This window comes from Leucoraja erinacea, unplaced genomic scaffold (assembly GCF_028641065.1).
Source record: "Leucoraja erinacea ecotype New England unplaced genomic scaffold, Leri_hhj_1 Leri_795S, whole genome shotgun sequence".
Taxonomy (NCBI): domain Eukaryota; kingdom Metazoa; phylum Chordata; class Chondrichthyes; order Rajiformes; family Rajidae; genus Leucoraja; species Leucoraja erinaceus.
Window position 1 is genome coordinate 22,223 of NW_026576724.1, and position 16,506 is coordinate 38,728.

At 44.2% G+C, this 16,506-nt stretch overlaps 1 protein-coding gene and 1 pseudogene across 1 annotated transcript; one reads left to right on the plus strand and one right to left on the minus strand.

The window, feature by feature from the left end:
* LOC129694776 (zinc finger protein 850-like) overlaps positions 1-16,506 on the minus strand; it is a 69,594-nt pseudogene that overhangs the window by 21,528 nt on the left and 31,560 nt on the right.
* Positions 3,264-4,277, plus strand: LOC129694777 (E3 ubiquitin-protein ligase TRIM21-like). Its single transcript, XM_055631537.1, has one exon. It carries the CDS (start codon positions 3,306-3,308, stop codon positions 3,741-3,743), a length of 438 nt encoding a protein of 145 aa, XP_055487512.1. The 5' UTR covers positions 3,264-3,305; the 3' UTR covers positions 3,744-4,277.

A 16,506-nucleotide genomic window follows, 5' to 3' on the forward strand; every position in this document is an offset into this window, starting at 1 on the left:
GCAACATTCTAGTAAATCTCCTCTGTACTCTCTCTATTTTGTTGACATCCTTCCTATAATTAGGCGACCAAAATTGTACACCATACTCCAGAATTGGCCTCACCAATGCCTTGTACAATTTTAACATTACACCCCAACTTCTATACTCAATGCTCTAATTTATAAAGGCCAGCACACCAAAAGCTTTCTTTACCACCCTATCTACATGAGATTCCACTTTCAGGGAACTGTGCACAGTTATTCCCAGATCCCTCTGTTCACCTACATTCTTCAATTCCCTACCATTTGCCATTTACGTCCTATTTTGATTTGTCCTGCCAAGATGTAGCACCTCACACTTATCAGCATTTAACTCAATCTGCCATCTTTCAGCCTCCTCTTCCAACTGGCATAAATCTCTCTGTAGACTTGGAAACTCTACTTCATTACCCGCAACCCCACCTATCTTAGTATCATCTGCATACTTACTAATCCAATTTACCACACCATCATCCAGATCATTGATGTACATGACAAACAACAGTGGACCCAACACAGATCCCTGTGGCACCCCACTCGTCACTGGCCTCCAACCTGACAAACAACCATCCACCATTACTCTCTGGCATCTCCCATTCAGCCACTGTTGAATCCATCTTGCTACTCCACCATTAATACCCAACCATTGAACATTCTTAACCAACCTTCCATGAGGAACCTTGTCAAAGGCCTTACTGAAATCCATATACACAACATACACTGCTTTACCCTCATCAATTTCCCGAGTAACATCTTCAAAAAATTCAAGAAGATTAGTTAAACATGACCTTTCAGGCACAAATCCATGTTGACTGTTCCTAATCAGACCCTGTTTATCCAGATGCTTATATATATTATCTCTAAGTATTCTTTCCATTAATTTGCCCACCACTGACGTCAAACTAACAGGTCTATAATTGCTAGGTTTACTCTTAGACCGCTTTTTAAACAATGGAACAACATGCGCAGTACGCCAATCCTCCTGCACTATTCCCGTTTCTAATGACATTTGAAATATTTCTGCCATAGCCCCTGCTATTTCTACACTAACTTCCTTCAATGTCCTAGGGAATATCCTGTCCGGACCTGGAGACTTATCCACTTTTATATTTCTCAAAAGTGTCAGTACTTCCTCTTCTTTGATCCTCATAGTTTCCATAGCTACTCTACTTGTTTCCCTTACCTCACATAATTCAATATCCTTCTCCTTGGTGAATACCGAAGAAAATAAACTGTTCAATATCTCCCCCATCTCTTTTGGCTCTGCAGATAGTTGGCCACTCTGACTCTCTAATGGACCAATTTTATCCCTCGTTATCCTTTTGCTATTAATATAGCGGTAGAAACCCTTCGGATTTACTTTTACCTTACTTGCCAAAGCAACCTCATATCTTCTTTTAGCTTTTCTAATTTCTTTCTTAAGATTCTTTTTACATTCTTTATACTCCTCAAGCACCTCATTTACTCCATGCTGCCTATAACTATTGTAGATCTCCCTCTTTTTCCGAACCAAGTGTCCAATTTCCCTTGAAAACCATGGCTCTTTACAATTTTTACGATTTCCTTTCAACCGAACAGGGACATAAAGATTCTGTACTCTTAAAATGTCACCTTTAAATGTACTCCATTTCTCTTCCACATCTTTCCCATAAAACAAACTGTCCCAATTTACTCCTTTTAAATCCTTTCGCATCTCCTCAAAGTTAGCCTTTCTCCAATCAAAAATCTCAACCCTAGGTCCAGTTTTGTCCCTCTCCATAATTATATTGAAACTAATGGTATTGTGATCACTGGACCCGAACTGTTCCCCAACGCATACCTCTGCCACCTGACCCATCTCATTTCCTAACAGGAGGTCCAGTACCGCCCCTTCTCTAGTAGGTACTTCTATGTATTGTTGCAAAAAACTATCCTGCATACATTTTACAAACTCCAACCCATCCAGCCCATTTACAGAATGTGTTTCCCAGTCTATGTGTGGAAAATTGAAATCTCCCACAATCACTACCTTGTGCTTACTACTAATATCTGCAATCTCCTTACATATTTGCTCTTCCAATTCTCGCTCCCCATTTGGCGGTCTATAATACACCCCTGTAAGTGTTGCTGCACCTTTCCCATTTCTCCGTTCCACCCAAATAGCCTCCCTAGACGAGCCCTCTAATCTATCCTGCCAAAGCACTGCTGTAATATCTTCCCTGATAAGCAATGCAACACCTCCACCTCTTGCCCCTCCAATTCTATCACACCTGAAGCAACGAAATCCTGGAATATTTAGTTTCCAATCACAGCCCTCCTGCAACCATGTTTCACTGATCGCCACAACATCATACTTCCAGGTGTCAATCCAGGCTCTAAGTTCATCCACTTTTCTTACAATGCTCCTAGCATTAAAATACACACATTTAAGAAACCCACCCTCTCTTATTCTCTGATTATTTTCTTTTTATTCCCTCTCCCCTACATTTTGGGTCAGAGTGCTACCATTCTCTGCCCCCTGCTTCACACACTGACTGCTAGCTTTCCCAATTTGAGTCCCTCCCCCCAACCATACTAGTTTAAAGTCTCCCCAGTAGCCTTTGCAAATCTCCCCGCCAGGATATTGGTCCCCCTTGAGTTCAAGTGCAACCCGTCCTGTCTGTACAGGTCGCACCTTCCCCAAAAGAGGTCCCAATGATCCAGAAACTTGAATCCATACCTACTGCACCAGTCCCTCATCCACGCATTTATCCTCCACCTCGCTCCATTCCTACTCTCACTGTCGCGTGGCACAGGCAGTAATCCCGAGATTGTTACCTTTCCAGTCCTTCTCCTTAACTCTCTACCGAACTTCCTAAATTCTTCTTTCAGGACCTCTTCTCTTTTTTTACCTATGTCGTTGGTACCTATATGCACCACAACCTCAGGCTCCTCTCCCTCCCATTTCAGGATTTCTTGGACACGTTCAGACACATCCCTGACCCTGGCACCAGGGAGGCAAACTACCATCCGGGACTCCTGTCTGCGTCCACAGAATCGCCTATCCGACCCCCTGACTATAGAGTCCCCTATTACAATTGCCCTCCCCTTCTTTTCCTTACCCTTCAGTTAGAGTTTAATGTCTAACTGCCCCCTCCCTCGTGGGCGTTTTCTGGAAGCAGTCAAGACACTGAACACTGAACACTTGCAGCCAAATAACATTCATTCCCCGAGATAGCGGCGTGCGCAGTGGACACTCACTGTACTGCAAGGGTTCAGCAGTTCCCAGAAACTGAAATAATTTTGAATCAGGAGGTTGCAGAGTTAAAATGGCTTCGAAAGAGCAGGTCGAGAGTTGGACCGAGGAGGTCGTTTGTCCTATCTGCCTGCATTTCTCCACCAATCCCGTGTCACTGGAATGTGGGCACAACTTCTGCCGCACCTGTATCACTCAGTTTTTGGATAGGGACAGGAAAGGGAGAAATACCTGTCCTGAATGTAGAGAGGAGTTCGCAGACCGCACCTTCCGGGTGAGCCGGGCCTTGGCCAGAGTGTCTGAGAAAGCTCGAACACTGAGCCTGAATCAGAAACAGAAGGAAAGTAAACTTCACTGCGCGATACATCACGAAGAACTGAAGCTGTTTTGTGAAACTGACAACAAGCTGATCTGTCTGATTTGTGCAACTGGACAGGAACACAAGTCTCACAGCTTCATACCGGTTAAAGAAGCTGCTGAAATCGACAAGGTAAAAAAACATCGACTTTGATCGCATTTTTGTTGAATAATATAGTTATTTTCTGATTCTCCAAACCATGTTATGGGTCAGTCTGAAGAAGAGTCTCGACCCGAAACGTCACCCAATCCTTCTCTCCAAAGATGCCCTGTCCCGCTGGGTTACTCATGTTTTCTGTGTCTATTTCAGGTTCAGGTTAAATCCTCCTTCGATTATCTCACAAAAAGGGAATCAGAGATCCAGCAAGTGGAGCAGCAACAGCTACTGAAGATTTCAACTGTTCTGGTGAGGCTTTCCAGTTTCGATTACCCGATCGTGTACATTTGATTAATGGAATGCGTGTAATAATAGGGCTGCGTAGTGGAGAAAGTATTGTCACTATTTCCTAGTTCAGGTGGCCAGGTTGGATCATGACCTCGGGTGCTGTCTGTGTCGTCGCGTCGGATTCCCTCCACATTCTAAAGACCCGCTGGTTGGATGGTCAGTCTATAAATTATCCCAGGGAAAATGGGTGCTGGACAAATGGAAGTGAATTAATACTCGTGTGGAAGGGAATGGACCGCGGAGAATTGGGTTGGCGGACGGGATTGATGGGATCAGGAGGTTATTCTCACAACATATCAGAAGCTTATAGACAAGCTCTTTATTTGCCAAGCAAATCAAATGCTCTAAAAGTGCAGGTAAATAGAAGTAGTGCAGTATTCACAATGGACCTGGTGGGCCGAAGGGCCTACTTATGCGCTCAATAACGCGAGATTGATTGCTCATCTATCACTTTCCATGGCGTTAGGGAACACAACCCAATGACATTGTTTTTTGATCTTCGCCGTTCATATGACAGGAGCAGTCACATAACGTTTAGTCACAGGTCACATCCAGGTTTGCTGACCTGCACCAGATTCTCACTGAGAAAGAGCGGCGCTTACTGGCAGATATCTGGGAAAAAGAGAGGAGGATACTAAACACAATGGAGGACAATCTTCGAGGGATTCAAGATAATTTAGAATCAATTCGGGTGGAACTCTCGATGTTACAGGAACAGATGGATCACAAAGACAAAGTGATATTTATGAAGGTGAGTGGCTGCACCATAGTTGGGTGATGTGAAACAGTGCTCAGTCACAAAATGTTGCAGGACATTTCTGAAATAAATGCCGCATTTACCAGTAATTCAGAACTAGCAAATGCTCCGTATATTCTAGCGCCGTGCTGCTGTTGTTCCCAAACTAAGTAGCCTCCCACATAATCTATGAGATCTCAGTATTGCCTGGAAAGAATTGGGAAAGAGTTGCTGTGATCTTGTCACTGAGTTGGTGAGTGTTTACTATTTCCCCCCAAAAGAAAGAACATCTCCAGGAAAGATAAATGGGGAACATTCGCCATATCAACAACTTAAGTGGAAAATGACGCCAATCCAACTTAATGATGATTCACTGGAGTTTAGAAGGATGAGGGAAGGGGGGGGGGGTGTTATAGAAACATAAAATTATAAAAGGACTGGGCAAGCCAGATGCAGGAAAAATGGTCCCAATGGTGGGCGAGTCCAGAACCAGGGGCCACAGTCTTATGCCTCTGTCCCGTGCAATCCAAGCATTTATTTACCTCAACATGCTTCAAAATGGCCAAGACTTCGGGGGACACATTCTCTTTCTGTATTTCGCCTTTGGCTTTTGGGCTCCGCATATGTGGATCTAATATTTCCACTCTACCCATTTAAATCCACCTATAATCTTAAATGCCTCCATCCTAACATATCTGATATGTTCTCCAGATACAATCCAGCGACCTGCCCCGGCCTTCCCATCAGTTTCATCCTCGTACAATATGCCGTCATGTTCACGAGCATCCATTGTTCATCAACATTCCCCTGGTTCTCTGTCATCGCTTCACTATCCGCATTCTATCGGAGTTACAGCGACTATAAGAGTTAAGAAATGGCAATTTTCAGAGGCTTGTGTTAATTTGTGTGAAATACTCGTTCGCGGGAGTGGATGTTCCGTCTCGGTAAACTCAGGCTTATGTTTTATTTATTTCACAGGAGGAAGTGGGTCGGAAAATCTGGTAGGACATGGTCTTGACTGAAACATTGATTTTGTAGAACAGCTAAAAAGCTATTTGGTACCCCATTTATAATCAAATGTTAAATATTGGCAGGTTTAGCGATGAAGCTAGAACATTGTCAGTGGCAGATGGTGCCTTGCAGAGTGAAAATTTTGATCGCCACTTTTTGATGAACACGCTGTGGAGAGAAACCGATTGCATACAGCGAGGTAAAAAAACAGTTATCTTTGTCCCTATTGATGACACATTGAAGGGTCTCGACCCGGAACGTCGCGTATTCCTTTTTTCCAGAGATACGGTCTGACCCGCTCTACTCCAGCTTTTTGTGTCTATCTTCAGATGCAAAGACAGCCTGTAGTATTTGTACCCGTGTCTGATCTTCATCTGGCAGCTCGTTCTATCTTTCTACCGCCCATTGGAATACATGCCCTTCACTGTCCTCAGTCTCCCCATTCTCTCCTTACAGGGGTCACAATTTAAATATAAGGTGTAAGCCATTTAGTACTAAGATGAGGAAAAGCTTTTTCCACACAGAGAGTTGTGAATCTGTGGAATTATCTGCCTAAGAAGGCAGTGGAGGCCATTTCACTGAATGTATTCAAGGTAGTTAGACATAGTTCTTATGGTTAACGGAATCATGGGATATGGGGAGAAAGCAGGAATGGAGTATTGATTTTCCATGATCAGCCATGACCATATTGAATGGCGCTGCTGCTCGAAGTCAAATGGCCTACCACTAACCAGTTTTACATGCTTTATGTATATATTCTTATTTACACCGTTCCTGGTTTGATGTTACCCTTAAAGCAGGACGACCAGAACTGAAGACTCTAATGTAAATTAGAGGGGGGGGGGGGGGGGTGGGGGGGGGGGGGGGGGTGGGGGGGGGGGGGGGGGGGGGGGGGGGACTGTTCCTCCAGTTTGTGTATGGCCTCACTCTGGAAACGGAGAAGGCCCAGAACAGAAAGGTCAACGTGGGAATGGGAAGAGGAGTTAAAATGATTGTTATCCGACAGCCCTTGGCGGACAGAGTGGAAATGTTCAGCCAAATGGTCGGCGACTATGGTCTTTCACACGAGTGTGTACCAGGCGTCACTAGGAATATGGGATGCAGTAGATGCAGTGACCGTGAACCACTGTCTTATTTCGAAAGACGGCTGTGAACCCTGGATGGAGGTGAGGGGGAAGGTACTATCAATGCAGTCAGTTCAGTTGTTCAGTTTAGTTTATTGTCATGGGTACGGAGCTACTGTGTAAAGCTCTTGTTCCATACTGCCCGGTTAGCAGAAAATCAGGCCAATGGCAGTGCATAGATACATGATAAGTGAAGACTTTTGTGGAAGTACAGCCAGCAAAGTCCGATCAAGGATAGTCGGAGGGTTACCAAAGAGGTTGATAGTAGTACAGAACCGGTATCTGGTTGTGGTAGGAGAATTCAATTGTCTGATAACAGCTGAGAAGAAACTGTCCCTGTATCTGGAGGTGTGCATCTTACTAGTGTCTTGTGCAGTTGTATCACACCCTGTATTTCATACCCTCACGGACTCAGCAAATGTGCCAAACGCCTTCGTCACCACCCTGCCAATCCCTGGTGCAATTTTCATGGAGCTGTGTGTCTGCATTCCAATGTATCTCTAGATTGTTAATAATACACAGGGTGTAACCTTTTAATGTGTATAATGTGCCCTGGCCTGTTTTACCAACTTGCATCACTTTTATCCGTGTTAAATAAATTAGCCTTTAATCCGTCCATAGGCCTAGTTCATGAAAATCTTATTCCATCGCAGATAAATGGATTCAATCTCCAAAATTGTACCATAGAAACGTAGAAACATAGAAACATGAAACATAGAAAATAGGTGCTGGAGTAGGCCATTCGGCCCTCTGAGCTAGCACCGCCATTTCAATTGATCATGGATGATCATCCAAAATCAGTACCCTGTTTCAGCTTTCTACCCATATCCCTTGGTTCCGTTAATCATAAGAGTTATATCTAACTCCCTCTTGAATACAGCCAGTGAATTGGCCTCTACTGGCTTCTGAGGCAGAGAATACCACAGATTCACAACTCTCCGGGTGCAAAGGTTTTTCCTCATCTCCGTTCTAAATGGCTTTACCCCTCATTCTTAAACTGTGGACTCTGGTTCTGGACTCCCCCGACATCGGGAACATGTTTTCTGCCTCCAGCGTGTCCAAATCCTTAATAATCGTATATGTTTCTATAAGATCCCCACTCATCTTTCTAAATTCCAGAGTATACAAGCCACTGCCGCTCTATTCTATGAACCTGGTGAACCTACACCGCACATCGAATAGAATGTCTGGCACGAGGGGCAAAGTCTATTTCTGTTCCTATTTTCTGATCATGAGAAAAGCAGAAGCTGGGAACCTGCCCCCTCAAGTCTGCCCCCTTCAGTATGACCATGACAATGCCAACCTACGCCGCAACGCTTCCACTATGCCAGTTCTACATTTCCCTCAATGTTCTGACACGTCTCAACCCCCCCCCCCCCCCCCCCCCTCCCACACCAGCCTCCCCCCTCACCCAGCAATTTATCTAATTTACGCGGTGCCACAGTCTCCCCCTGACGACTCTCCGATTCTCTGCTCTCCCCCCCCCCCAGTCTCCATCACTCTAGATGAGGAAACAGCCGGTCCGGGGCTCGAGGTGTCTGAGGATCAGAAGAGGGTGAGACTGACACGGACCTGGAGGAGTCTCCCTGACACCGGGAAGAGGTTTACAGTCCGAGCGTGCGTGCTGGGATCGGAGGCAGTCACATCGGGGAGACATTACTGGGAGGTGGAGGTGACGGGGAGTCAGGGCTGGAGTCTGGGAGTCGCCGCAGAGTCTGTGGAGAGGAAGAGGTGTGTTGACATGGCCCCGGAGACTGGATTCTGGAGGGTTAGGCGGTGGGGGGACGAGTTTCAGGTAATCATCTCCGCCGAAACCCATCGTCCCTTCCCTAGGAGGCTGGGAGTTTATGTCAGTTACGAATCCGGGACAGTTTCATTTTACGATGCGGACACCAAGTCCCATCTCCACACCTTCACTGGGAATAAATTCACGGAGAAACGTTATCCTTTTTTCTGGCCTTGGCATAAAAACCAGTGGCTGAGAATCTGCCCCGGTTCCGTTCCGTGTGTGTAAAAGGGTCGGGTCCCGGGGCTCAGCCAGGGGCGGTGGGGCAAAATCCCGGTGGACAACAGGTCGGCGCTGAACGAACGACTCCCATTTCATCCCCAAATTCCGCGTCGTGAAACAAACCCCATTGAGCGCGGAAATAAAACCAGGGGGAATGTAAATGTTGGAAGAGTGAAACAAACAGCAACTGAAATCAGAGCTGTTGGTCGATCCGTTCATTTTAACTCGTTAACCGTGTCCGGCAATGGACCAGAAATTACTTTTGTGAAAATAAAAAGATTGAAACAATCTCCATTCCCGCGGGTTCAACAGCAGCTGCGGGCGGTGGGTCCTGAGCTCCGGGCTCCCCCCGGTCCTAAAGTCCGTCGACTCATATAATTCATAGCGTGTTTGCAGCATTTGCTCTCCACACAAAAGATTAGTTTTCCTAGGACCGGATCTTTGGAAGAATGGGGTCAAACCGAATTCCCTGTTCCAGGTGGGACCCAATTGTGCTCAGTCTCTGTCTGTCTCTGTAGAATACAGAATACAGGATATTCCCTAGGACATTGGGGGAAGTTAGTGTAGAAATAGCAGGGGCTATGACAGAAATATTTTAAATGTCATTAGAAACGGGAATAGTACCGGGGGATTGGCGTACTGCGCATGTTGTTCCATTGTTTAAAAATGGGTCAAAAGTAAACCTAGCAATTATAGACCTGTTAGTTTGACGTCAGTGGTGGGCAAATTAATGGAATGGATACTTAGAGATAATATATATAAGCATCTGGATAAACAGGGTCTGATTAGGAACAGTCAACATGGTTTTGTACATGGAAGGTCATGTTTGACTAATCTTCTTGAATTTTTTGAAGGGGTTACTCGGGAAATTGATGAGGGTATAGCAGTGGAGTAGCAAGATGGATTCAACAGTGGCTGAATGGGAGATGCCAGAGTGCAATGGTGGATGGTTGTTTGTCAGGTTGGAGGCCAGTGACTAGTGGGGTGCCACATGGATCTGTGTTGGGTCCACTGTTGTTTGTCATGTACATCAATGATCTGGATGATGGTGTGGTAAATTGGATTAGTGAGTATGCAGATGATACTAAGATAGGTGGGGTTGTGGATAATGAAGTAGATATTCAAAGTCTACAGAGAGATTTATGCCAGTTGGGAGAGTGGGCTGAAAGATGGCAGACGGAGTTTAATGCTGATAAGTGTGAGGTGCTACATCTTGGCAGGACAAATCAAAAAAGGACGTACATCGTAAATGGTAGGGAATTGAAGAATGTAGGTGACCAGAGGGATCTGGGAATAACTGTGCACACTTCCCTGAAAGTGGAATCTCATGTAGATAGGGTGGTAAAGAAACGTTTGGTGTGCTGGCCTTTAGATATCAGAGCATTGAGTATAGAAGTTGGGATGTAATGTTAAAATTGTACAAGGCATTGGTGAGGCCAATTCTGGAGTATGGTGTACAATTTTGGTCGCCTAATTATAGGAAGGATGTCAACAAAATAGCGAGAGTACAGAGGAGATTTACTAGAATGTTGCCTGGGTTTCAGCAACTAAGTTACAGAGAGAAGGTTGAACAAGTTAGGGCTTTATTCTTTGGAGCACAGAAGGTTAAGGGGGGACTTGATAGATGTCTTTAAAATGATGAGAGATAGACAGAGTTGACGTGCATAAGCTACCGAGAGTAGGGAAGATTCAAACACGGGGACATGACTTGAGAATTAAGGGACAGAAGTTTAGGGGTAACATGAGGGGGAACCTATTTACTCAGAGAGTGGTGGCTGTGTGGAATGAGCTTCCAGTGAAGGTGGTGGAGGCAGGTTCGTTTTTATCATTTAAAAATAAATTGGATAGGTATATGGACGGGAAAGGTATGGAGGGTTATGGTCTGAACGCAGGTGTATGGGACTAGGGGAGTATACGTGTTCGGCACTGACTAGAAGGGTCGAGATGGCCTGTTTCCGTGCTGTAATTGTTATATGGTTATATGGTTATTGCAGTAAACCCGACCCGACTTTGATTACCTCTCTCGCAGTGTAATCAGCGTTGCGGGGGAACAGTTTGTGTGTGTGATATAATGTTCGATTCATAATTCATAATCCTGCTAATTCATATTGCTGTTATTTTTTGTTAATGTCAATCATTAATAAATTATAGTTCTGTTAATTTTCTTTTTAAATGTTTTCCAAATATATATATATTTAAATGGCTCATGTGCTGAGTTTGAGTTGATTTTTGTATTAAACTTGCACTCTGTAATTCATCTAATTACACTGTTCACAACTGCGGCATTTAGTAAAACAATAGCAATATGAAGATTCCAGTTCCTCTACTCTTGGAATGTTCCTTAATGTTTGTTTGTGTCTATGGGATTGTTTTTCAACAATAAAATGGGTCTCGTCTTCCCAATAACCAGAGGGTGGATGAGATCTGTCTGTAATGGTCGGGTTATCTAAACGAAGTATTTAACAAAATAACATTTGTTTTGAGCAAGATTAACAAATGATGTATAACTTTTTATTTTATTTAGCGGCCACACAACTCATTAGATTGTGTATGAAAGAACACACATACACAAATATATGAATGTGATATGGATGTATATAAGCATATAACACACACATCTATATTTCTCCAGATTTGATATATAATGATAAACTTTATTTCGGACGCAAGGCCCAGACAAGGGACAGCCTTACATAAAACATCCATTGCAAACCTTCCCGCAACGTTACGTGCTGATCCGGGCCAGACTTCCCACACGCAGAGAGGCAGAAAGAAAATGCTGTTGTGGAGAGGATGTTTACGATGATATTTCCGTCTCCGCACTAGGTTGCTCCGCTATATGATCTTTGGTGCGGAGGCGGAAGCCATTTACGGAAATGGTGCTGAAGATTGTCCATGACCTATGACGCTACAACGACTATCTTGCTCCGCTATAAGATCTTTCCGTATAAGATTATTAAGGGTTTGGACACGCTGGAGGCAGGAAACATGTTCCCGATGTTGGGGGAGTCCAGAACCAGGTTGCACCATTTAAGAATAAGGGGTAAGCAATTTAAAACGGAGATGTAGACAACCTTTTTCACACAGAGGGTTGAGAATCTGTGGAATTCTCTGCCTCAGAAGACAATGAAGGCCAATTCTCTAAATGTTTTCAAGAGAGAGTTAGATATAGCTGTTAACGATAGCGGAGTCAATGGATATGAGTAGAAGGCAGGAACGGGGTACTGATTGGGGATTATCAACCGTGATCACATTGAATGGCGGTGCTGGCTCGAAAGGAAGAATGTCCTATTCCTGCAACTATTGTCTATTGTCTGTATCGGTACTGCTTCCTGCTCTCGTTCACCGCTTTACCGCTTCATCTCCCTCAATGCCAGTTCCCAACCAGTTCCCATTTTCCTCTGCTCGATTCCCGATTCTTCCTTTCGCTTTCTCACCGTGTCTGTCACAGTTTCAGAGAAAACATGAGTGACCAAAATCCATTCCAAGCCCGCGGCCACCATCTATGCACTACCTTGGTTTGCAAATCGGAAATTGAATATTCCTTCCAAGATCAAGTGCGTACAGCAACAGCCCGCTTACATTTACACAATATCTTCGCAAGGATCTTGTGCTACATTATGAACCACCCAACCTCTCAGGTCGTCTTCGAGAGGTCTGCTTTCTGTCCCCCAGAGTTAGAACTAAACCTGGTGAAGCAGCGTTCAGTTTTTATGCGCCACATATATGGAACAAACTTCCAGATTTGGACAAGGGATTTGGACGAGGGAGTTGAATGCAACATCTCCAAGTTTGCTGATGACACTAAGCTGGGGGGGCAGTGTTAGCTGTGAGGAGGATGCTAGAAGGCTGCAAGGTGACTTGGATAGGCTGGGTGAGTGGGGAAATGCATGGCAGATGCAGTATAATGTGGGTACATGTGAGGTTATCCACTTTGGTGGCGAAAACAGGAAAGCAGACTAAGTGGTCGCCGATTAGGAAAAAGGGAGATGCAACGAGACCTGGGTGTCATGGTACACCAGTCATTGAAAGTAGGCATGCAGGTGCAGGAGGCAGTGAAGAAAGCGAATGGTATGTTAGCATTCATAGCAAAAGGATTTGAGTATAGGAGCAGAGAGGTTCTACTGCAGTTGTACAGGGTCGTGGTGAGACCACACCTGGAATATTGCGTACAGTTTTGGTCTCCAAATCTGAGGAAGGACATTATTGCCATAGAGGGAGTGGAGAGAAGGTCATAGAAACATAGAAACATATAACCTCCAGACTGATTCCTGGGATGTCAGGACGTTCATATGAAGAAAGACTGGATAGACTCGGCTTGTTCTCGCTAGAATTTAGGAGATTGACGGGGAATCTTATTGAAACGTACACAATTCTTAAGGGGTTGGACAGGCTAGATGCAGGGAGATTGTTCCCGATGTTGGGGAAGTCCAGGACAAGGGGTCACAGCTTAAGGATCAAGTGGAAATCTTTTGGGACCGAGATGAGAAAACATTTTTACACAGAGAGTGGTGAATCTCTGGAATTATCTGCCACAGAAGGTAGTTGAGGACAGTCCATTGGCTATATTTAAGAGGGAGTTAGATGTGGTCCTTGTAGCTAAAGGGATCAGGGGGTATGGAGAGAAGGCAGGTATAGGATACTGAGATGAAAGATCAGCCATGATCATATTGAATGGCGGTGCAGTCTCGAAGGGCCGAATGGTCTTCTCCTGCACCTATTTCCTATATTTCTATGTTTCTAAAAACTCATGTCCGCTCCAACTCAGTTCTTTTAAATCGGGGCTGAAGACGTTTCTGTTTGACGCTGCTTTTAATTTAATTATATAAAATAATTATTTATTTCTTACACTGCACAGTAACTTTTATTCTTGTATTTCATACTTGTCTTCGTCTATTTTACATTGTTTTTATTTTATATTATTTTTATATTCTTATATTCTTTTATATTTATATTCTTTTTGAAATGCTTTTGATTGATTTTTTTAATGGTTTGTGTAAAGCACTTTGAATTGCCTTGTTGCGCCAATGTACTATATAAATAGCTTGCTTGCTCACTTGCATATCTTTTAGGTGAACCCAAAGTGTTTTATTGACGTAAATCTCTTTAAATGCAGCCACAAACTGCAATTAAAATGCATCAGTCAACCTACAGACATGAACATTCACAGACAGTTTAAAAGCAAGCTGTACTGTTCAAACCGATTTAGGTTTATTCCAATTGGAGTATTAGAAGGATCAAGCGCATAATTCGAACAAACAGAATATTCTTATTCGGTTCTTATGAATGTTACTGGCCGTGCGAATTATCAAACTTCAACAACAGGGTATCAAATGTATATGTTGTATTAATCTTCGGACCTACAATATTGTAAGTGGGTATGATTTCAATCAACCAACCACTTTTACATTTTTCCTCGCTGTTTATCTGCTTCTGCTTCTTCCGTTCTTTCAGCCAACCCATCAGGTGAACGTTTAATCGCCGCCCTCAGCCCAAGAGAGAGAAATAATCATGTTGTTAATTGTCATATATACAGCGGCGGAGTAATGATTCTTACGTGTCCTTAATATGAATTTGCATTTAAATCACTCCTCAGAACTTCCCCCTCATTAAACTACTGGACACTCTTCTGTTCCTCACTCCAAATGTTATTAAATAATCCTCGCTCCTCGTTCAAGGAATGTTGCCATTCCAACCCCCGTGCCCGTAATCTTCCAGATTTGAAATCAGCATTCACAACTCCCAACAAAGTGGATTCAAAATCTCTGACTTAGACCTTTTTGCCTGAGCCCAGAACTCTGTGGTGTGGGGGTGGACAAAGCTGAAATAGCCAAGTGGGCTTGGGATGGGTCCGCAGTTGGTCAGGCAGGATCGGCAGAGAGAGGACATGAGTTCGCATTCCTAGTCTGGTCGAAATTTGCAATGACTCTGTCAATCTTGCTGCATTTAAAAGAATGTCCGTTATTGATGTTGTTGGGAATATGAGGCTGTTCCTCTAATTTGTGTATGGCCTCACTCTGGCAGCGGAGAAGGCCCAGGCCAGAAAGATCAACGTGGGAATGGGAAGAGGAGTTAAAATGGTTGGTATCCGGCAGCCTTGGCGGACCGAGTGCAAGTATTCAGCCAAATGGTCCGCGACTCTGGACTTGCTCATGCGGTAGATGAGGTGATCGTGAATCTCTGTCTTATTTTGAAGGATTTGATCATTGGATGTAGCTGAGGGGGAAGTTCCCATAAATGCACTCAGTTCAGTTGTTTGGTTTGGTTTATTGTCACGTGTACCGAGCTACAGTGAAAATCTCTTGTTGCGTGCTATCCAGTTAGCAGAAAATCAAACCGCAAGGTAATGCCAGCAATATCCGATCAAGTATTTCATACCTCACTATCCCAGCAAATATGCCAAACGCCTTCGTCACCACCCTGCCCAGCGCTGGTGCATTTTATTATGGAACTGTGTGTGTGCATTCCAACGTCTCTCTAGTCTACTAAAAATAACACAGGGTGTAACTTTTTAATGTGTATAATCTGCCCTGGGCTGTTTTTACCAACTTGCGTCACTTTTATCCGAGTTAAATAAATTAGCCTTTAATCCGCTCATAGGCCCAGTTCATGAGATTCTTGTTCCATCCCAGATAAATGGATTCTCTCTCCAAAATGTCACCATAGAAACGTAGAAACATAGAAAATAGGCGCAGGTATAGGCTATTCGGCCTGTCGAGCGAGCACCGCCATTTAATATGATCATGGTTCCTGCTTTCTCGCCATATCCCATGATTCCGTTAACTCTAACAGCTATATCTAACTCCCTCTTAAAATGCACCCAGTGAATTGGCCTCTACTACCTTCTGTGACAGAGAATGCCACTGATTCACAACTCTCCGGGTGAAAATGTTCTCTCCCTCATCTTCGTCCTATATGACCTACCCCTTATTATTAAACTGTGACCCCTGATTCTGGATTCCCCCAACATCGGGAACATTTTTCCTGCATTCAGTCTCTCCAATCCGCTAAGATACCCTCTCATCCTTCTAAATTCCAGTGATAAGTGCAGTCGATCCATTCTCGGTCACCCGTACACTAACACTATCCTCTACAGTCGGGACAATTTTTTTTAACCAATGTTGGTCTCCTTTCAAACTGACTAACCATTAGAACTAAGACGAGGAAACACTTTTCACCCAGAGAGATGCGAATTTGTGAAAATTTCTGCCTCAGAAGACAATGGAAGGAGCTCTTAGGGCTAGAAGAATCAAGGGATTTGGAGAGAAGGCAGGAACGGGGTACTGATTGTGAATGATTAACCATGATCACATTGATGCCGGTGCTGGCTCGAAGAGCCGAATGGCCTAATCCTGCGCCTATTTTCTATGTATCTATGTAACCATACAACCTGCATACACATCCAAATCGTTCACGTTAAAAAAATGGCCAACGGTTGAGCCAGCACAGAGCCCTGCGGTAAATCATTTGCCGTATGTTTACATTCTGAGGAGCAACCCTCTACCATCGCCCTCGCAATCCGACCTTCAGGCGAATTTTATATCTCAACTAGACAAAGTGGGACCCGTCGGGTCCCAGCATCACACGGGAGGG